Genomic DNA, 24,007 nt, shown 5'->3' on the forward strand with positions numbered 1-24,007 from the left:
GATGCTTTTTCTTGCATAATCATGTTTTGACAATAGTATCAGGCCTCCAGCTCCAAATTGTTGGACATCCTTGAGAGAAATGGGCTGTGTTCAAATTGTAAGTGGTATCCTGTATTGGGCACTTTTAGGATGCTTCACATTACAAGTGGAACATCAGGGTAAAGGAGTTTGGCCCCATACCAGTGCTGCAGTTAGAATGGAAATGGAGCTGAATCTGGAGTCAAAATCTGAGACAATACTAGAATTAAGCAAAATTAAAATCCCTACAGAAGTCATTCTCACACTGTATCATTTCAGTTATTTGTGGCCTCGATAGCTGATTTGCACTGCTTGAGTTCAGTATTGGCATAAAATTAAAAGGACTTTACATCGGGTTAAGTAAACTTTTTTTATACTCTCCAGGAAATCTAATGATAGGTTCAGCCATGTTAGACATTTGACTGACAAAAAAATTTAAAACTGAGCCCTAGGCCGGAATTTTCTGTCCCCGTTGGCGTCGGGCGTCATGGCAGGTGTGAGCGGACAATATGGCACGACGGCCAAAAATTGGTTTCACACCATCCTGAAACCAGTTTGCAATCATCCGCTCCACCTGTCAATGGCAGGCCACAGCGTCCCACAGCCGCACGTTGGGAACATCATTTTAATATATCTGATCATAACTTTAAGCCCTGTTCGGCAGAATCATCCCCGCACGTTGGATCGTCTGGGCAATCATGCCAATGTGTTTCATAAAAGCATTTAAAAGGCATGCACCTGGCAAGCTGAACTTTGAGAGGAACTCGGAGGTGAGTGCACACTAATGTGTGTAGCACTCGCGAGGGTCATCCGTTCAACTTCAAGGAAGAGGCACCACGCATTCAGGCGAGGGTACAGGCAAGTCACTTTTTCCCAGCTAGCTGACAGTGCGGTGCCGGGGCAAGGGCTGTAGTGTGGTTGGGGCAAGTTGGTGGGGGCAAGGCAGCACGGTCTGATGGTAGTACACAAGCACCTGTGGTGAGGAGGCAGGAGGGAAGCGGCCACGCATTAGGGAAACCTTGCATAAAGTGACCATTCCTCTGCAGCTGACACAGTTTAAGTGCAGCTACATTGACCTGCTTAGAGTCAGGCCTCTAGCTTATCTGCCCACTCAAGCAACACAGAGGCATGAAAGTTCCTCAAAATGCTCCTGAACTTTACACACCTCAGACACAGACTGCAAACTAATGAGCTTTTTAGTGGATTGCAGAACAATTGGATGACTGGGCAAGTTGTACAATCTCCTTGCTAAAGCTGGCCATGGAGCCGTCACTGGTGGAGGTGCTCAAGGCCCCTTGCAATGTCTTCAGTGAGTTTTGGACCAGCCTCTCACATGGTTCAAGCTAACAGTGCAGCCTTGCAGTGCGGGTTAGGAGAATGCCTGCATCTGAGCTGAGACCACAGCATGCAGCCCAGCGGTCAAAGCTGCCGCCAATTGGTCTGCTGGAATGGGGTGGAGGTGGTTGGGGTTTCGGGCAGTCATGCAGCGCACTAAACTGTGTCCATGCAAGTGGTGGCCAGCACTTTCTGGTATGCGTTAAGGGGCCTTCGGACTTAACCAAGAGAGGATCTTAGTACACCCATACTAACCCACATGTCTCTCTCTCTTTCATCCTGCAGGAGGAGTACATCAGCAGCATGGAGCCTGGTGACCTAGCTGTATCCCTCATGGCTTACAGGGAGCGGAGACAAAGGAGAAGAGAGCGATGGAGGCACCTGGCTGGTCAGAGGGAGGAGCAGCACCCTCGAGAAGAAGGGCTGGCTGGGGCTCCTGCACACTCCACTGAAGAGCCACAGCGAGCTCTTAGCGCATAGCTAGACCCAAAATCTACAGACGGCACTTGGCATCCATGTAGATGACCAAGAACCAGTGTCTCCGAAGACTGCGCATGTCTAGGGAACTGGTTGGTCACATCTGCCACTTGCTGCAGGATTTGGCGCCATGGGGACATGGAGGGCATCCACTGCCAGTGGCCGCAGAAGTGACCGCAGCGCTCAATTTTTACACCAGCTGCTCGTTTCAGGGTTCCACAGATGACCTCTGTGGGATATCGCAAGCCTCTACACACAAATGCATGTCACATTCGCGAAGACACATAACTTCATGCATTTCACCTGGGATCAGGAAAGCCAGGATGCAAGAACGCTGCAATTTGAACTCGGATTTCCCACAGGTGCAGGGTGCCATCGCCTGCACTCATGTGGTGCTCAGATCTCCATGGCAACAAGCGGTCAACTAAGTCAACTGCAAGGACTTCCAGTCACTGAATGTTCAGCTGATGTGCGACCACCACAAACATATCCTTCAGGTCTGCACACGGTCACCAGGAAATATCCACGACTCCTACATTCTCAGTAGGTCTCAGATCCCTGATGTCTTCCAGGGTCCACAGAGGCTGCAGGGTTGGCTCCTCGGGGATAAAGGCTACCCGCAGAGGACATGGCTAATGGCACCCATGCGGTGACCTCAGAGTTTAGCAGAGAGAAGGTACAAGGAGGCTCATGCTGCAACTTGCATCTTGGTGGAGCAAGCCATTGGGATGTTGAAAATGAGGTTCCGGTGCCTGGCCCGGTGTAGTGGAACTCTGCAATATAGTCCAGAGAGGGTGTCAGGCATCATCGTTGCCTACTGCACCCTTTACAACCTGGCACTGCAACAGGGAGAGGAGCTGGCCAAGGAGAAGATGGAGGAGCTTCAAATCTCCTCTGATAAGAAAGACGTTGATGGGGATGAGGGTGAGGAGGTCCTCGAAAGTGACGATGACACGATGAAGCCATTGCACTGTCCAGACGAGGCAGGCGAACCTCGGGGGGCCTTCATAGCTGCTAGATTCATGGAGGGTGATGCCGACATGCAGTGAGGAGACACCATTGATCCTCAAGTTACAACTTTGAATGTTTGACTCCTGTCTGGCTGATGGCAGCACACATACCCTTTGTGATAAGGCTCCTGTCTTGGAGACACAGCGGTTGCCCATAGTCCCTACATTCCAGGAGGATGACGATGACATGCAGTGGGGACACTCCATAGATCCCCACATAGCTTATGTGAATGTCTGACTCCTGTCTGGTTGATGGCAGCTCGCTTGCACTCTATGAACAGGGTCATATCATGGAGATGCAGTGGGGAAACTTTAACATCTCCTGATCGTATGACACCTTTCATGAACTGAACCCTTCAGGACCACACTGTCACCGGACACAGAGGCTGATGAGATGAGGGGCCAGCCGCACTTCAAAGGTGCTGAGAGCACACCGAGAGAATGACGGAACTCAGTGCCACTGGCTCAGGACATTCTGGCAGCAATGATGAGCCCCATTGAGATGCAGGCACGACTGATGTGACTGTGAAGGCACACCATCAGTGTGCTGGGAAGGTTGCACAAAGCACAGGGAAGAGGCCCTGGACTGAGACACCTGCCTTTATCTTGTGCAGGAACCAAGGTTTCATATCTGAATGACACCAACACTGCTCATCAGAACAAGCAGCCATAGGCAAAGAGACATCTTTGAGAGTTTATTTATAATAATGAACATTATACACAAGTGATTAACACCTGTGCCCAGGCTATTATTAACTTGTACATAATGTTCATTATTTTCTCTGTATGGTCTCCCTGCCGCTATGTCTTGGTGCTCCCCCGACATCCACAGTGGAAGTGGAGGCAGCCTGCTGACTGCTACACCCCGTCTGTGATGACCTTGATGGGCGTCCCCTGGAGGGCCGAGACCTGGAGGGCCCTGGCCTGCTTTCAGAGTCCTGCTGTGTAGCAGTGGCACCCTCCTCAACCTGTGGAGCTGGAGCTGCTGGGGTCACAGGAAGAGGGGATTCGGATGGCCCAGACACTCCCGGAGTAACCTGGCTGGATGGCCCCGGGGTGTGCACCTGCTGATACTCCCTATCCGTGCCCCTTGTGGAGAAGGGGGAAGCTGGAGTGAGATTGAACTGCCCCGCGCCCCTCTCTTGGTGACACTGTTAGAGACCAACTACGGCATCAGTGATGGAGTTCAGCCCGCGCAGCCTTCAAGACCTATGTCCTGGACCAAGGTCTTCGTGGTGGCCGCCATCCTACCAGTGTTGACCTCGGTGCATTAGCAATGCCGGTGCTATCGCCCTCGGACTTCAAGCGGATGGACTCCTCCATCGTACCTTACAATCTGAGGAGTGCAGTGGACGTCCCTTCCTGATGCTTGCCTTTCCAGCTCCAGTAATTGTGACATGACTGAGTCCAGAGGCTCCTCACCTGACTCGGACACAGCAGGTTTCTGGCCTCCAGCAGTACTCTGAGTGCCGGAAACATGGGAGGTCCCTGCCACCGCCTGCTATGGATCAGCCTATGCGATGTGCTCACCAGATTGTGACCCTGAGGCTATTCTAGATCTAGATCCCACCGAGGTGTGTGTCTCTGCGAGCGTGTGGCTGAGCGCTGTGATGGGTCTTCAATGAAGATGTCATCAAATTCTTCTTCCAAGGTTTCTTCGAGACTTGACTTGAGGACCTGGGTCATGGACCACTTCAGCTGCTTCCCAGATGTGCCTGCGAAAGCAAGGAGAGGTAATTGGTGCGTAGCAGGGGACTGCGGTATAGGGGAACTGACTCGCAGCATGGTTGTCTGATGGATGTTGTACCGCTGGATCGTCATTTGGTTGTGCACCGCTGACCTCGCCAGCAGCACAGGAATGGTCCAGATTTTTGCCGGCCAGCCGGATGACTCCATTTTCAAAGCCCGCTCGGACCTTGATTTCAGGCATTCCTCCACCAGTCTGCGACTTCTCCCTTTTTTTGTTGTGTGCCAGCTTGTCCTGCATAAATACAGATGAAGAGAGTGTATGTAGTCTGTCTGCCAGGCCAGATTAAAATGATGCCTGGCACATGTGTAGGTGGTGAGTGGTGCCATGGACGGGATGAGGACATGATCCACAGGGCAAATGAAGGTGTGTGTGAGAAAGTGAATGGCAATGCCCCTTGAACTGGCAATGAATGAGATCCCTGTGGATGTGTAATGGGTCTGCAAGTGAGTGAGTTGAGAACGATGAGAAGAGTGACTTACCCTGGCAGAACGGAGGAAATCATTCATCCTCTTTCGGCACTGGGTGACTGTGCTCTTTTGCAGGGCGTTGGCGCAGACTGCCACTGCCTCCCATGCTGGATTGGTGACCTTGCTTGCTGGTCTTTGCCCATAGCAGGGTTAGAGGGCATCGTGGCAGGCCTCCGCTGCATTCAGTAAGCACTGAGAGAGGCGTTGATAAATTTGAGGGCAGCATGTTTCCTCATTTTGGCAGCCATCAGTTCCCAGCAGCTTCCTATCCCTTGAAAAGTGCTAGCTCTGTGAAGGGACAGCCTTTAAATATGGCACCTGGATTACTAAAGGCCTGAGGTGACAGTGGGGCGGGTGAAGCAGAGGCTGCCCAAAGCGACCCGGTGTGTTTCCCGGGAATGAATTATTAATGAGACGAAACACACCGGGAATGGGACAATACTGTGTGAAAAGCCGCTATTGCGGCCAGTGGGTAAAACATCCTTTTTCCCGCCTGCTGCCGCACTTAATGCAAATCTGGGATGATTCCACCACTAGTTTCAATGCAGACTCCTTGTAACAAGGGAAATGTTGGTGATTTATTGAGTTGAGTGGTTGAAGATTTTGGGAATTCAGGAAAATACCCAGGTTGAAACAGCATTTCCACAGAAGGCACAAAAGGAAATGAGGGGATTCTGAGCAGCATCAATCTGGCCCTGCATACACCTATCTAGCCTTGAGTGCAGATTTGGAAGGAAGAGCTCTATATGGACTGTAAATTTGTGAGCGCTGTTGGAACATTGTAAATCATAAGTCTGGGTCATCAAATGTGTTGTGTAGGTCGCTCCTTGTTAGGCTGTCATCGCCCACCCCATTCATATGTACAATCTATCAATGAACCTGTAAGTACCGCCTTATACAGCTGAGCTAACTGTATTTGAATGCTTTTATTCTAACCAAGTCATCTTGTCAGTCAGTGCATGTAGTATATGTGAAATAGTGTCTGGATTTAAATTTTTATTTATTTACATAGTAATAATCTGAGGAAAGTGGGGCTGTGCTGTCCAGAATTTCCTATGCATTAGCTCCCAAAGACACCTTCGATTGTACAATAAAGCCAGTTTTCCAGTGCAAAAGATTGAGGAAATTTAGGCTTTACATTTGTGTTTACAACGTATCTGAATTTCCCTGATGTTTACGTATATTCACCAAGACCTGCACCTTAGATCATTTGTCATGGTCCTGTAGCCCGACCCCTCCCCATGGGAGAGAATTTCCTGTGATTATGCTGCTCCGAAATGGACAGGACTCAAAGTTATTATACTTCTGGTGATTAATGGCAATTATTTTAAACATTTGATTTTATTTTTGCTCAGAGAGGCCTGTACTGCATTTTATGTTTCTTTGAATTACGTTTATGGCACCAGGATGAGTTATATTAAAAATCGAAAACCTTCCCAGTTCTCACTTTTTTAAACATTATGGGGCCTAACTTGAGCATTAATATGCCCATTTAGGATGACAGTAATTTGCTTGACTAGAAATCCAGGGGCCCCGACTAAAGCTCCAGAGATAATGGGTAGAATTTTCCACTCGTTGGGCGGACGCAAACCGGACCCGAGCAAGCGTAAAATGACGTGCAATGCCGTCGGGCGTGTGTCCCAATGTCATTGCGCACTCGCGCGATATTTTGGTTGGTAGGAGTCGGAGCCGCACCCTCCATTAATTAAGAGGCCAATTAAGGCCCTTAACAACCCAATGGATGGTGATTTAACGTTGCCCGTGTGATTTTCTTTTTCCACTTGTCACACGGGCAAAGCGGGCAGGTGGGCAGCCCACAATTTGCAAAACCTTATCCATGGATGGGTTAATTGCATTGCCAGTGTGAGTAGTGAGAAGTTTTGGGGATAGTTTGCTGCTGGTTGCTTCTCTGTACTTGGCAACTTCATCTCTGTCCGGGGCTTCATTGTTAGTATTTCCACACGTCATTTCAGGGCTCATTAGTGTCTCCAAGGCCCCATGAGGATTCAGACCATGTGGACCCTTCCAGGTATGAGACAGCATTCCCTTACCCTGGTAATGGGGATTGTCGTCTCCGCTGGAGGCACCTCCTCTGAGGAGGAAGAGAGGGGCAGAAGGGAGAGGAAGTTAGGTGTCCCAATGCAGCTTCCAGGGGAGGGACCTGTGGGAGGAGAGGAGCAGGCGAAGGGGTGTAGGGCCAGTAGGTAGCCCAAAGCGAAAGGGGCCACAGAAGACACCACTATTCTGCTGCCAGGATTTTAAAAGTGACAATGCAGCTACCTCAGTATATCTGAGGTGCAATGCCGAAGGAGGCTCCACCTCTCAAGGGAGACAGTGACCCCCATTTGTCAGATAATCGGGCCTGAGATTAGCCCCGACTGTGTGGGTGGACACCCCCTGCCAGTGGCTCTGAAGGTCATGGTGGCCCTCAACTTCTATGCCTCCGGCTCTTTCCAGCGGTCAGTGGGGGATCTGTGTGGAGTCTCCCAATCAGCTGTCCACAGTTGCATCCAGCTGGTGACAGAAGCTCTGTTCAGGCGGGTATTGACTTTCCTTCATTCCGTACAGACAAGGCCAGCCAGGCTGAGCGAGCCAGAGGTTTTGGAGTGATTGCTGGGTTCCCCCGCGTCCAGGGTGCCATCGACTGCACACATGTGGCCATCAAGGCGCCAGCGGGTCAGCCGGGTGCCTTCGTCAACAGGAAAGGATTCCCACTCCATGAACATGCGGATAGTGTTTGACCACAAGATGCACATTCTGCAAGTCTGTGCAAGGTCAGCTCCCATGACGCATACATCCTCAGACGCTTCCAGGTGCCGAGGCTCTTCAGTACTCCAGCCCGACTGGATGGATGGCTGCTGGGTGACGAGGGCTATCCCTTGAAGTGGTGGCTCATGATGCCTCTCTGCCACACAAGAACAGAGGCAGATCAGCGGTACAACAGGAGCCACGCCTCCACAGGGGCAGTGGTAGAGAGAACCATAGGTCTTCTCAAGATGCACTTCGAATGCCTGGACCGTTCAGGGGGCGTGCTGCAATACCCCCCAGAGCGGGTCTCACTGATAGTGGTTGCATGTTGCGCTCTCCACAATCTGGCACTGGCAAGGGGGGACCCACTGGAGGAAGAGGATCTTGATGCAGCTGCACAAGCCACAGATGATGAGCCCAGTAGTGAATCAGAAGAGGAGCACAGTGAGGAGAATGCTGAGGGTGTGGAGCCAGACCTCGGTAACCTCCAGGGAGGCAGGGACACCAGGGATGCCTTGATCCAACGCTCCTTCAGCTAGGCTGCCAAGTAAGTACTACTACATTGTGTCAGGACTGCTGCCACCATCCTGGGTCTCAGAAATGACCCTTTTCTTTGTCCCCAAGATACACTCAGTGCCTGTGCAATAAAGTTTCAAGCCACCCACTTCCAGTATCACATACTGGCGTACCCTGCACCTACAAAACAAATGAATCATACTCAGGCCAATAACACAAAAACAAATGTAATATAATGTTGATGCTCAGATTATGAACAGAGCAATATCAGGTGTTGATGGTCACATGATTAAAAAAGGGGGCAAAAAATGGGAGAACAAAAGATCACCCGTGACCAGTCCCTCTTGTGCTTATGGTGCTTTAAACTTAGATTTACAGGTGCTATGTCTATGTCGCTGGCACCGGCATTGGAGACAGCTTGCTGACTCTGCTGTCTTGTTGGCCTTGATGACCATGGTGGTCGTCCTCTGGCCAGTGGAACCTGTGATGGCTGGGAGGGAGCAGCCAGTGCCATGACTGACATCTCCCCAGTCGCTGCAGCCTCATCAGATGCTGCGGTCACTGGCAGAGGGGCGGAGGAGCTGCTGCCATCATCCAGAGCACCCTGAGAGGAGCCCGCAGAGACATCAGGCAGCTCGTGCGCCAATGTGAGGTCGCTCTGGACCTCCCTGCTCGCCATTGATAGATGGGCACCTAGCTGTGATACTGGGTACCTCATCCATCTCACACATGGACACTGACCACCTGAGGTCAGTACCTGTGTGAGGGTTTGCAGGTCCAAGCGCAACCCCAGGAACCCCTGATTCTGTTCCTGGAGCAGCCTCTCCATGAGAGTCACCACTCTCTCCATGGAGGAGGCAGTGCGCTCAACCATGAGGTCAACACAGTGATCATGCTCCGCAGGGACTCCTCCACAACAAAGACCATGGCACGCGGATCCTCATTGATCTCCGCCAGATCCTCCCGCACATCCAGCCGGACATCCAGCATCTGCCACCTAATGGATCAGTCCAGAGGCTCATCATCAGCCTTCCACTGAGCATCATCCTAGTCTCCAGCAGTTTTCCGACTGCCAGCACCCTGGGCACTCTCTGCCTTCGTCTGCACCTCAAGCGAGTGTGAAGTGCCCTCACCATTGTGCACCGAGATACCAGCCACTGAACTAATGCTCACCGAGGTGCTGGTATCTGCGCTGAGGCCTGATTCAGAGAGCGGGTGTGACGCAGTTGCCTCTGGAGCCTGGTGGCCCTCCGATGTCAGGGGTGGCTCCTGGAGGTCCTGAGATTAGCTGCTTGGTGGCAGATCTAAAGGAGAACAAGGACATGTCATTAGTTAAAGTCATCATGCTGTCACTATGCATGCCAGGCACCCTGGTGAGACAATGGAGATCATGGTTCCCTCGTCTTTCAATGATCAATGAGGAATCCAGTCTGGAGGCTCCCATCAGTGATGAGACTACACAAGATTGTTTGCACCATCCAAAACTCTCACCTCAGTGCACTGCACTCTTAGCTTCGTCTGACACCCTGGCCTCTCTTGACCAAGGTGCATGGCGCCTCTCAAGCTCTACAGCCTCCTGCTTGTATCTGGAGAGAATGAGGAGGTGCGAGGGTCCTCCACCAGTCCATGACCTCTCAATATTGTTATGGAATGTCCTCTCCTGAAAGGACAGAGGACCATTGATTGGTCCACTCTCTACCTGCAGCGGCATTGCAGCCTGGCCAACCCCAGCTGAGGAGCACCTTGCAGGGCTCACCTGAGTCGTGGCCCTCAAGCCACAGGGCAGTCAGCCCAAGCAGCCAGGACTCACCCCCTTGGCCAGCTCTGGCATCATTGACAGTTGGTACTCAGACTCTAAAACCCCTGAGCTCCATGGGGGGATGGTCAACCCAAAACACTTTAACACACTGATACATGCCAACACAGTACTCACCCTCCTTTTGCGCAGCAGATCATTAGACCTCTTCCGCCACTGCACCCAGGTGTACCTCACCATGTCGTGGCTGCTCACTCAGGCTGCCACCTTCTCCCTTTGTGAGGTGCGGTGACTTCCTCCTCCCATCTCTCGGGACAAGGGTGTCCTTTCTGGCAGCCACCTCCTCCAGGAGAGCAGCGAGGCATTCATCCGAATGCCTAGCTGAACTCATCTCCTGCCTTGTGTCTACATCTGTGTATGCGTCCATGTCGTTGCAACAGCTGCGATGCGGGCAGCCTCCCTGGTGCTGCCTGCGCCGTTTTTGGACCAGCCACCAGGTTGCGATTGGACCCAGCGGCCGATAGGCCCCCGCCCACGCCCAATGCCCCTTCTCGAACATTCTGCAGCCAGCGTGAGATCACGGTCGTGGCCCGATCATCGGCAGTGGTTCGCCCCCACTGAGCCCACCCAACGAGGGCAAAATTCTGCCCAATGGTTGGAATTTTACAGCCCCGTCACGGCCGGGGCGTGGCCATAAAATGCGGCGAGCCATTCAAAAGTCCATTGACTTCACCGGGATGGGAAAATCCCGCTGGCGGGAGGGGCCATAAAATTCCACCTGATATTTCAAATGCCACCACAATTCAATTAACTAATGAATCTGTAATTAACAGTTACTCTCAGTAATGGTGACCATGAAATTACCGGATTAATGTAAAGACCCATCTGGTTCACCATGGTCCAGGTTCAAGGAGGAAATCTGCCATCCTTATTCTGTCTGGCTCACATGAGATCCCAGACTAACAACAATGTGGTTGACTCTTAGCTGCCCTCTAAAATGGCCTAGCAAGCCATCCAGTTGTGCCAAAATGCAACAGAAAAGTCGAAAAAGAATAAAACCAGATGAATCACCCAGCATCAACTTAGGCAGGGAAACGACAATGGCATACAATACCCAGTCGACCCTGCAAAGTGCTCCTCACTAACTTCTGGGGGCTTGTACCAAAATTAGGAGAGCTGTCCCATAGACTAGTCAAGCAGCAGCTTGACATAGTCATACTCACTGAATCATACCTTATAAGCAATGCTTCAGACTTCTGCATCATCCTCCCTGGGTACGTCCAATCCTGCTGGCAGGATAGACCCGCCAGAAATGGTGGCACAATGGTATATAGTCAGGAGGGAGTGGCCTTGGGAGTCTTTCAAATTGACTTCGGACCCCATGGAGCTTCATGGCAACAGATCCTTCATGGACAAGGAAACCTCCTGTTGATTACCACCTACCGCCCTCCTTAGATGGTGAATCAGTGCTCCTCAATGTTAAACACCTCTTGGAAGAAGAACTGAGGGTAGCAGGGACACATAATGTACTCTGTAACATAAGAAATTGGAACAGCAGTAGATCTCATGGCCCCTTGAGCCTGCTTTGCCATTCAACACAATCATGGCTGATCTTGAATTTCAACTTCACTTTACTGCTCGGTCTCCATATCACTTGATTCCATGAGACATCAACAATCTATCTCAACCTTAAATATATTCAACAAATATATCCACAATCTCTGGTGTAAGCAATTCCAAAAATTCACAGTCAATTTGAGTGAAGAAGTTTCTCCTCATCTCTGTCCTAAATAATCAACTTCTTATCCTGAGACTGTGCCCTGTGTTCTAGATTTCCCAACCAGTGGAAACAACCTCTCAGTGCCTACTTTATCACGACCCTTCAGAATCTTATATGTTTCAATGAGATCACTGTTCATTCTTCTAAACTCTTAAGAGTATAGGCTCAATTTTCTCAGCCTCTACCCATTGCCTTGCATGGGACCAGAGGATCTAAGTCTAAGCAAGTCATCTTAGGACAACCCTTTCATTCTGGGAACCATTGCTGGTAAATGTTTGCTGGACCACCTCGAAGGAAAGAATATTCTTCCTTAAATATGGATACCAGAACTGCTCACAGTACTCCAGGGGTTGTATTTTATGTGCCCCTGCCAGGTGTGTTTTTGGTTTTGGGGCGGGGGGGAGGGGGTGCCCACCAACTTCCTGCCCACCCCTCAGCTCACCCCCATAACACTGTAGGTGGGCAGGCGCTGAAATCGGCAGCCTGCCTGCCATATTTAAATAAATAATCAAGGGTCAATTGGCTTGTTCACAAGCTCAATTAATAATATGCTGATCATGCTATAATATGGTTGGTGTGTGCAGTTCGGCGGTGGTGGGCAGGCCATTTTTTAAAAAAAACGCTTTTAAAAGGGTGGGAAAGATGGGGAGGTTCTATCTTTTCGGGGTGCCCTTAGCGCATCAGGGGCAGGTCCCCCTAAGATAGTACCCCACCTTTCTTTCTACCTGCCTGCTCACCAAAACTAACCACCCCCATTCCTCTGCCCTCCCTAAACTGGAAAAACTCTTCCTGCCCAATATCCCAGACTTACCTTAATCCTGGATCCATTGGGCCTCCTTCTCGGGGATGGTTGTGGTCCCGGCAGCTGCTCATTTGGAGAGCCGGTGCAGACATGATAGGCCAAATGGCCTCCTTCTGTGCTGTTAAGATCCTGTGATTCTTTGCACTACTGGGACAATCTGATTGGCTGGCAGTTTTCAAGAGCAGGACTTCCTTCCCAGTGAGGGGTGGAAGTCCCACTGCCAGGCAACTTAGCCCACCCGGAGCATCTTATGGCTGCCGGGTGGGCTGGCGTGGAACAAGTCGGGTTCCTGCCGACTTTGCTTCTGGGGGGGTGGGGTGGGTGAGCCATCCAACTCCGCACCCCCCCCGCACCCAGTAATATGCAACCCCAGGTGTGATCTCACCAGAACTCTATACAATTGTAGCAAGATTTCTTTATTCTCGTACTCCATTCTTCTTGCACTGAAGGCCAACATATCTTTTGTCTTCCTAATTGCTTGCTGTACCTGCATGCTAACCTTCTGTGTTGCTTGTATTAGTACACTCAAGTCCCTCTGAACATCAACATTTACTAATTTTGCATCTTTTTAAGAAGTATTCTGCTTTACTGTTCTTACTACCAAAGTGAACAAACTCACACTTTTCCCCACATTATACTTCATCTGCCTCCTTGTTGCCCATTCACTCAACCTGTTTATATCTCTTTGTGTCTTCCTCCACAGTTTACATTCCCACCTATCTCTGTATCGTCAGTAATTTTTTATACATTACTCTCTGTCTCTTCATCTAAGTTATCAATATAGATTGTAAATAGCTGAGGCCCCAGAGCTTGCGGCACTTCACTATTCACAGCCTGCCAATTTGAAAATGACCCATTTATCCCTACTCTTTGCTTCCTATCCAGCAATCAAACCACTATCCATGCTAATATATTATCGTCAACTCCATGAGCCCTTAACTTGTATATTAACCTTTTGGTGGCACCTTATCCAAGGGCCTTTTGGCAATCCAAGTATACTACATCTACCGGTTTCCCTTTAGTATCCTACTAATTATATAAGACATAAGAAATAAGAGAAGTAGGCCATTCAGCCCATCAAGCCTGCTCTGCAATTCAGTAAGATCATGGCTGATCGGATTGTAGCCTTAACCTCACTTTGCTGCCTGCCCCCCATAATCATTGACTCCCATGTCAATCAAAACTCTGCATAGCTCAGCCTTGAATATATTCAGTGACCCAGCCTCCATTACTCTCTGTGAAAGAGACTTCCTGCTGCATTCTCAAATGTAATTTTTTGTGAAACCATGTTGAATTTCTTTGATCATTCTGTGATTTTCTAAGTGCACTGTTAAGACTTCCTTAATAATAGATTCCAGCATTCTTCCGATGACTAATATCTGGTTAACTGGCCTATAGTTCCCTGTTTCCTCCCTCTCCCCTTTCTTGAATAGTGGTGTTGTATTTGTGAACGTCTAATCCACTAGGAACATTCTAGAATCTAGGGAATTTTGGTGAATTATAACCCATGCATCCACAGTCTCTGCAGCTATCTCTTTTAAAACCCTGGAATGTAGGCCATCAGGTCTTCTGGATTTGTTGGATTTTAGCCCCTTAAGCTTCCCCAATACTTTTTAATATTAATGACCTCAAATTCTTCACTCTCATTAACCCCTCCATTACTCTTTATCTCTGCTATGTAATTTGTATCTTTTACTGTGAAGTCAGACACAAAATATGAATTCAATGTCTCTGCCATTTCCTCATTCCCCATGGTAATTTCTCCTGTCTCTACCTCTAACGGACAACTGTTTACTTCAGCTACACTTATTTTTTATGAATTTGTAAAAGCTCTTACAATCTGTTTATATTCCTGAGTAGCTTACTCTCATTTTCTATTTTTCCTTTTAATCCATCTTTTGGTGGCCCTTTACTGGCTTCTAAAACATTCCTGCTTCTTATGCTTACTATTATTCTTTGCAACATTGTAAGACTCTTCTTTTAATATAATACTATCCTTAACGTCCTTAACTTCATAGACTTCAATGCCCATCATCAAGAACAGCACAGTGGCACCACTGTTGACTCAGCTGGCCAAGTCTTGAAAGACCTATATGTCAGCCTGGGCCTGTGGCAGTGGAGCAGTTCTGGCACCTGCTCCACTCAGCCAAAAGATTTTGGCAGGAGCATCTAAGAGCATCAATTAAATAAGGGCCTAACCCCTGCTCTTGGTGGCCACTAGAGTAGGGTTGTCAAGTCTAGTTAGACATATTCCTGGAGGCTTCATCACATGACCACCTCCCTCAAATTGCCCCATCCAGTTAAACAGCTGTTTTTTAATCCTTCTCCAATTTATTTTATGATGGATAAACACAAACATTTTTATTACCCTCATGATTGTTCTCAATTGCTTGCAGCAGTGTTCTGGACATGAATCTTTAATTCCTGGGGCATTCTGGTGGAACCCTAATTAATCATCAGTGAGCAGGTTATTGCTGTGTAAGTGCCACTTGTTAACACTGTTGACAATACCTTCTATCATTTACTGAAGATGAAGAGTAGACTGATGGGGCGGCAATTGTCAGGGTTGGATTTGTCCTGCTTTTTGTGTACAGGACATACCTGGGCAAATTTCCGAATTGCCACTTAGATGCCAGTGTTGTAGCTGTACTGGAGGGTGCAGCTAGTTCTGGAGCACAAGCCTTCATTACTACAGCTGGGTTGTTGTCAGGGCCCATAGACTTTGATGTATCCAGTGCCTTCAGCTGTTTCTTGATATTACTTGGTGTGAATCAAATTGGCTGAAGTCTGGCAACTGTAATGCTAGGGACCTTGGAAAGGCTGAGATGGATCATCCACTCAGCAATTTTGGCCGAAGATGGTTGAAAGTGCTTCAGCCTCATTTTTTGCACTAATGTGCTGGCTCCCCCATCATTGAGAATGGGGATGTTTTTGGAGCCTCCTCCTCCGGTTAGTTGTTTAATTGTCCACCACCATCCAAGACTGGATGTGGCAGGGCTACAGAGCTTTGATCTGATCCATTAGTTGTGGGATTGCTTAGCTCTGTCTTTGGCTGCTGCTTCTCCTTTTTAGCATTCATGTAGTCCTGTATTGTTCTTTCACCCAATTGGCACCTCATTTTTAGGTGTGCCTGGCATATTATCCTCATTGAACGAGGCTTGATTCCCTGGTGTTATGGTAATGTTAAAGTGATAGATATGTCGAGCCATGATTGTGGTTGAATACAATTCTGCCGCTGCAGATGGCCCACGGTGCCTCATAGATGCCCAGTTTTGAGCTGCTAGATCTGTTCTGAATCTATCCCATTTAGCATGGTGATAGTATCACTCAACAAAATGGACACTATCTTCAGTGCAAGTATGGGACTTCATCTCCACAAGGACTGTACAGTGGTCACTCCTACCAATACTGTCATGGACTGATGCATCTGCAACAGATAGATTGGTGAGAGTTTGGTCAAGTAGGTTCTCTCACTAGTCTCTGCAGCAACAAAAATATTTTTTTTAAGAATCAAATTATTACTTTGGAGCCAGCAGAAGTAACCCCCAACACTACAATCGTCACGATTGCCCCACCATTGCTGCTCCAACTAAATTATCTTTGACTTGCTGCTAGCCCGATAATCTTTTTAGAATAATACGCAAACTGTATTTGGAAGGAATTGACAGTTTGCACAAAAAGTATAATGAGGCCCCAAGACCAATTTTGGTCTCCCTGTGGGAGTGCACATTGCCCACTGTTGGTTATGACCCTAACAAATTTTCACCCTGCAATCCCGCATGTTCATAAATGATGGCTATATGGTAAATGTTTCTCATTTTCATACTGTTATGGGCAAGTCCGTTCCAGTCCGTAATCAGAATTTTGTTTGTAAGCTGTGTATTTCCTTACTCTCAGAATGATTTTTCTTAAATTAAAATAAGTTCCAGCAGTAGGCTTTCTAGTGAGTGTAAAAGTTTAAAAAAGTTATTTGTTATCAGACACTTGCCCCAGATGTTTGAACACAATCACTCATCTCATTCATGCTATTACACACACAAAAATTAGGTACAGATGAAGTTAAAGCTGTGTTTATAAACATGGAATTTATAACTCAGCCTTTATATCGATGCAGGGCTGATGTCTTCTTGGTTAAATTGATACTTTGGTTGGAGTGAAGGCGTTTTAGAAACAAAGGACTCTTTTGAAGCTGTGAAGCCTCTTGCAGATGAAAAGTCAGGAGCTTGGTTCTCAGGTGGACTTGGAAGCTGGAGCAAGTACAGTACTTGGGCTATATTAGATGACTTTCATCTCTGATGGTTTAGCTGTTTCAGGTGTTTTCAGGTGCTTCAGATGTTTCTTACGCGCTCAGATTTGCTTTGTTAAGGTTGTATTAAACTGCAGCCCCTGACAGTTAATTTCAGTCACGTGACTGCAGAGTTAACACTTCTGGGATCCAGATCACCATGATACAATAGCAGTTGACAATGGTCATTCATTCTTATCTCTGTCCCAACTTGAGCTCAAATAGTTTCCTTTGTTCAATGTGGCACTCTGAGGCCAACAGCCTAGAGATCTCATATTCCTCAAACACTGGTACATCGCTACACAATGAGATGTTTAAACTTCACAGGTGGCTGTGAATTACCCTTGTTCAGGTTCGTGTTTAACTAAATATTTGCCACAGAATCAAATACTGTCCATAGTTTAAATGTTCCTAGTCACATGTTAAGTTGCAGCCATCTTAACCAAGTTTGTGGGCACTTAACAATGTATGATATTACATTCCATAATAACCAATATCTTCATGCTTGTACTGAGCATGACAATATTTAAAGAAAACTTATGGTGTGAGTTCCGCACTTTGTTTACTCATTGTCCCTGCTTGTTTACACTGATTTTTATGATTCTGGCTTATGTTAATGAGAATGGCAAGAAATTTTGGCATCACTTGCTGTCAGCAAAATGGGCACAAATTACTGGGGTGTGTATAAAATGTTATGTAACTTATTACACTATCACAAAATACTTCAAACCCAAGTATCCACAGGCCATGAGTTGGTTGCTGCCTGTAGATTCCTGTTCACCTTATGTTGAGCAGTTTGTGATTACATGGTTCCATTGCCCGGGGTTTGGCATTGTTAATAATAAAGGCAGGCAGGTCTTTAGATCTTCACGTGTATTACATGCTTCATTAATTGCACTTGATTTACACAGAACTGGACCAAGCTTCCGGCAATGACCACAGTAAGTAAATTGAAAAAATCTCCTGATCTGATAGTAACTGTTTTCTTTCCATCTTTAGTGATCCCAACAAGCCAGTGCCACAGGATACCAAATTCATCCACACAAAGGCAAACCGCTTTGAAGAGGTGGCCTGGTCTAAATACAATCCACGAGATCAGCTTTATCTTCACATTGGTCTGAAGCCACGAGTGCGGGAGCACTATCGGGCCACTAAAGTGGCCTTTTGGAAGCACCTGGTCCCTCACCTGTACAACCTGCATGATATGTTTCAGTACACCTCCACCACCACCAAGGTGCCTCAGCCCAACACCACTCCAATCTCCTATGCGACTAGGCGACCCAACGGCAAGGTATGGCCCTTCACCACCAAGCGGCCAGGCTCTGGCATGTCTCCAGCTTTCAACTCCAATGAGCAGCAGAAGGAGAACTGGGACTCAGAGCAGGACAGCGGTTCCCTCCTAATTGAGAATCCCCGGGACTACTCCACTGAGCTAAGTGTAACCATTGCAGTGGGGGCCTCCCTGCTTTTCCTCAACGTCCTGGCTTTTGCTGCCCTGTACTACCGCAAGGACAAACGCCGCAATGACCCCCATCAACAGCCAAGCCCTCAACGTAACGCCAGCAACGACATGGCACACACGCAGGAGGAAGAGATCATGTCACTACAAGTGAACCAAACCCATCACGAGTGCGAGAACATCCAGGCTCATGAGCCCATGCGGCTTCCTTCACTGCCAGACTACACCCTGACTCTCCGCCGCTCTCCTGATGATATCCCCCTTATGACCCCCAATACCATCACCATGATTCCCAACTCCTTGGTGGGGATGCAGTCCTTGCATCCTTACAACACCTTTGCTGCTGGTTTTAATAGCACAGGGCTGCCTCATTCACACTCCACCACCCGAGTATAGTCCTGGGCAGTAACCCTCCAGTAAGCGGGAGCGAATGAACCGCTGGGTAGAGACCCCCTCACACAGACCACTCCAGACTGCTGGATTTTAACAAGGGTCTGATTAACATGTGCACTGTACCATCTTTACAAGAAGGCTCTCTCCCTGGGAACTTCAAAAGACGTATATTCACATCGGGCCTTCTTGTTCAAAGAGACAACCTGAAGTTTTATAAAATAATCAAAATAAGAAAAAATTTTAAAAAAAAGAAAATACAAAACCGAAAGAAAACTAAAGTGCTTTTGTTACCATTGTGGGGAAGCAGCGGCAATTGGCTGCCCACCTTTATATTATTGTTCACATGCCTTAGTCCCACACGCTGCTGTGCTCCATGCATTTTTTAATCACTTTTAGAGCAGCTTAGAATGAATATATTAGCGCCGAGGGGATTGGAGGAAATGCACGCTCACAAGGACTGAAACACCATAGCCAGGAATCTCCTGGGTGGTTCACGGATCAGCTGCCATAGCTTCATTGGAAGATCGTGGAAACCACAGACAGAAAGTGAAAACTGGGCTTTCTGCCGAAGTTGCGGCAATTGATCAGGAGAGCCCCCTAGAAAATCCCCGGTACATTACTTTTCAGTAAGCATTAAGGGTTGTTGAGAAACAGAGAGAGCATCTCCTCGGCCTTCCCTTTGAGGCTCTGTTATTGTTTTGGGTTCGATTAGGTTATTTTTTTGTTCTGACGATCCCAGAGTCAGTTAATTCTGAAGTGGAGATTGATCTTGGTGCAGCTCCTTCCTACAGTGAATGCCCTGCTGAACCACCAACCACTCTTAACGGTTAAGAATTCGAAAGAGAGACCAAAATTGAGTGAAACACTTCCGGCTTTCTAGAAGCTGCCAGAAAAGCCTGTTGTTTTACTACGTTGCACCCATGGAAGCGTTTGTGTCTGCCCATTGCCGCCTACATTTTCCTTTCTCATTCATTTATCTGGGGAAGGACTTTGTATTTTTGTGACTCAGCAAAAATCTAACAAACTTTTTTACACATCTGTTTCTTTTTTCTGGGGCTGGGTAGCCGCTCTTCAAATGCAGCAAATAATGCAGCTTTCAATCGTGTGCATCCCTTAATTTTTTTATACAAAGTGAATTGTGACACGTGCCAAATTAGAACCAGCAAAAATTTTTTTGGGGAGGGTTGTTTTTAACTGTATCTCTATTTTGTATTTTGGTACAAGCAATCTTTTGCTGTCTGTTACTTTGTGTCATGCCTGTTTGCAGTTGAGAAGGTGCAGACGGGGAGACAGCGCCACAAACACGCTCCATGTTATGAGGTTTTTTTTTCTCAATTTAGAGTCAGGCTACAGTCCTTGTGCTTAGTCCAGGCTCATGAGGACCATGCTGTCAATGGAACCTTTCCTTCGACCCGACACCAGACTCCTCCCACAGAAGCCAGACTCTATTTCCAACGGCTGGGGATTTTCAAATGGAATATTTAAATCGTCTCTTTCCTCCAGAATCCATACCAGTCATGCATACTCTCCGTGTTCCTTGCCCGAGATTTGTTTTAAAGAATTTGTAACCTAGTTTATGTTGTGAATGTGTGTTTAGTGGAATTGGATTGAAAATTTTATTTTTAAGTTGATTCCCATCGTGCCCGTTTTCTGGGTTTAAAAAATGGTGCAAAATGTGCCACTTTCTGAGGGCAATACTCCTTGGCCAATCAGGGACACCTGACAAATGTCGGACCCCATATTGGGTAGACAATTTTTCAGGAGTTCCTGGTGGCTACTTAAAACAGATGTTATACCCCTTGCATATGTAAACACTTATTTTAGGACCCTTCAGCTAAATTGGCTGACCTTAGCGAAGCATGAACTAGGAATGCTTTGCTCAGGATCTTTGGCGGTCACTATGATTAAGTAATGGTCACCAACAAAAAAAGGTGTACATTTTTTCAAAGTTTGATGTGGAGCCCGGAGACATAGGAGTGATCACGTTGACCGCACAGCACTCCCAAAGACTGCTGCCATTCTTGATCATCACCCTCACCAAAGAGACGAGAGCCAAAATTCGTACTCTTTAAATGGGCAAGCTGGCAACAGGCAAATTGCCCAAAGTATTGTAATGAGGCCTCAGGCCCAACTTCAGGAAAGACTCCAGGCTTTGTTGTACACAATGAATGGACCATAACCAGTTTCTTCTCCATGATCACTATTTCTTCAGTGCTAGTATTCTGTGTGAGGTAAACAATCTTCACCTAAATTTAAACCCAAGTCCTAATTATAAATAACACCAGGTTACAACCCATCCTAATAAAGCTGGATAATACAAATGAGACAAAAACAAAACAGTGCTGATGGTGAAAATCTCATATTAAAACAGAAAATGCTGGAAAAGATCTGGCAGCATCTTTGGAAAATACTTTAACTCTTGTTTTTCTTCCATAGATGCTGCCAACCTTGGTGAGCCTTTCCAACATTTTCTGTTTGAATACAAATGCCTGTTGACTTTTTTGTTCATTCATTGCTGGGATATGAGCATCACTAGCACGGCCAGTATTTGTTGCCCATCCCTAATTGCTCTTGACCAGGTGGTGGTGAAGCACCTTCTTGAACTGCTGCAGTCCATGTGTGGATACACCCACAGTGTTGTTAGGGAGGGAGTTCCATGATTTTGACCCAGCGGCAGTGAAGGAATGTGGCTAGGGGGGCAACTTGCAGTTTGTTGTGTTCCCATTCATCTGCTGCCCTTACCATTCTAGATGGTAGAAGTCATGGGTTTGGCGGTGCTGCAGACTCATTTCTGAATCTACTCACCAGCAGTTGAACGCCAGAAAATATCAGTAATAATTTCAAATGCTGGTAGGAAACTCCAACCTCAATATTTAGTGATGAGAAATAATCCAAACACTGTCATAGAAAAATACAAGATCAACATTCATAATTATAGTCAGTCCTGCCTGAGATGAATCCCAGACCTATGTACATGTACCTGAAATGGAATCATAAATCAAGTTACCCACGTGTACAAAAACATCAACATATCTGGACCTGCTATTCCCTATCCACAAGCATATTCCTCTACCTCTAACCCTCCAAGTTCAATCTTTAATTACCTCCTATCATGTCTCCATTAATGCCTCCATATCAAATTCCTCAGCGTGTGTTTACCCTTTGATTTCTGCCCCGCAGCATCTATCCCTCCATATTCTAATCGTCACGGTTTCTATCCTCTTGTGTATTCTTCTCCAAACCCCGGTTTTCCCCTTTCTCCTTTCCTGTTATATCTAATCCTTCGGTGTGTTGTTCTCCATGATCCTACTAAGCAACCGCTGGATTGTATTCAATGCGGATTCTGTCGCAGCTAGATTAATTCCATTTGGTTAAGGTTCAAATAACCTTTTTTTATGATCGACATGTTCTTTTAGTTATGCTCTAAAGAAGTCCCACTAACCAAACACGGAGTAAATTCTGAACTGCTTTTCCCACTCTGGACTGCAGTAAAATACTTGAAGTAAAGTTTGCTCTTGCTTGCCTTCCATCTAAACCGCGATCTAGACAAGAACTCCCCGATCATAAGGTTCTTCAATTCATTGCACCAGATATATCCCCTAGGAGGTTTGAGGATTGCAACAGAGCAAGCTCCGTGGTTGGCTTAAAGGACACTTGATGGTGTTTGTCTTAGATCTGAATAGAGAAAGCCGATGTCATGTGTGAACGCGATTTTTAGAGTATCAGTGATTTGTCAAGAAGGAGGTTCTATGTTTTCTTGGGGTATATTGGATTGAGTTGAACACTTAAGCCAACACCAATTCCCATTCTGGGAGTCTGCGATTGCTCGATACCGGATTGGAGTTTGTGAAACCTGTTCGGGGTCTTTCTGGCCTTTCAGTTTTGCTGTGTGCACTTCAGCATTGGAAGTGGGGCTGAGATGACATGTTGGTTATTGAAGGAGATTATAAACATCTAAATGACTGCTCTCTATGACCGCATAAGCATCTCACTCAAACATCTGGGTTCAGAGTAACAGAGACTGCTTTACCTGTTTTTGATGTTCAAACCTGTCAACTCGTGCACATCTGGAACAATATAGGCCGAAGGGGAAATATTCCATTGTGTGTTATAGATGACCCTTTGAGTACTGAAGTGTGCACACACCTAGATCCTTTTCTATCCTGTTCGAGCTGCGTCGACTAAGTACATTTTTAGTTTGAGGCTGAGTCTTTACGCAGACACTCTAAATATTTCTTAATTCACATTATTCTCAATAAACTGAACAATTAATAATGGAATTTGATTATTTTTATTTTGATGCAGAAATGCTCCTGCAGAGCTCAAAGGATTAACAGCCACTCAGGAGAAAACAACATAAGAGAAAAGCCGATGTGGCGTGCGCCTCTGGGCCTTTCTATATAGAAATATATATACATATCAATTATGATTTAAACAAATCGAATATAACATTTTACTGAAATACCTTACTCATTCCATATCAGTCTGAAGTTATATTTTCAAATGGTATAGTGAAGGCAAAAGTGTAAAGAGTCTTGGGGGAGGGGGGTGGGGTTTTGCTCAATACATCGTCTATCCTAATTGATGCTAAACAGTTTTTATTTGCTGCAAGCTAGATATCAGATTATCCTGAAGGAGATTCAGGAACACCTTATAATGTCATCACAGCATCTCTGTTATTGTAATAAATTGCTTGTGATATCATGAACGAGGCTGTATGGACTGTGCCTACCCGTATCCACCATAATGACCGTTACAATGCCTTTGTATCAGAATTGTTCCCTGTGATGGAACAGGGGCGCACAATAAAGCGGAGCCCGGAGCCAATGCACCAATTTAGTAAGGATCAACTGGAACTTACGCGCAGTTGACCAGATCTTTCCTGGCCCCGCTAAGGGTTCTAACTCACTTAGATCCCGCTGTGTGTTCTACTTTTAACGCATCTTTTTTTCCCATTCTACCCTTTAACCGCAATGTTTTTAATCGCTGGCCGACGATGAAGCGTTTCTGCATCGGAATAAAATAATAACAAGATGCTTGAGCCTTTGTTTATTCTCTTGAGTCTCTGCATTCATTTATGGAAAGTATTCATGATTTTTGTTCAAATATTCTAGGTTTATTTGTGTGATTTTTATAAAACTGGAAAAGCTGGAAATACATTGATATATATATATATATTCTTATCAAAGCAAGGCGATTACTTTTATCAAT

At 46.8% G+C, this 24,007-nt stretch overlaps 1 protein-coding gene across 2 annotated transcripts in view; it reads left to right on the top strand.

The window, feature by feature from the left end:
* Positions 1-23,806, top strand: part of nlgn3a (neuroligin 3a) — a 190,872-nt gene extending 167,066 nt beyond the window's left edge. For both annotated transcript variants that reach the window (XM_078546973.1, XM_078546972.1), the window contains one exon: positions 17,944-23,806. In XM_078546973.1, the coding sequence (XP_078403099.1) occupies positions 17,944-18,799 (856 nt within the window). In that variant the 3' untranslated portion in view covers positions 18,800-23,806. The remainder of the gene's footprint in view (positions 1-17,943) is intronic.
* Positions 23,807-24,007: the final 201 nt, after the last annotated feature.

This window comes from Cetorhinus maximus, chromosome 8 (genome assembly GCF_964194155.1).
Source record: "Cetorhinus maximus chromosome 8, sCetMax3.hap1.1, whole genome shotgun sequence".
Classification (NCBI taxonomy): Eukaryota; Metazoa; Chordata; class Chondrichthyes; order Lamniformes; family Cetorhinidae; genus Cetorhinus; species Cetorhinus maximus.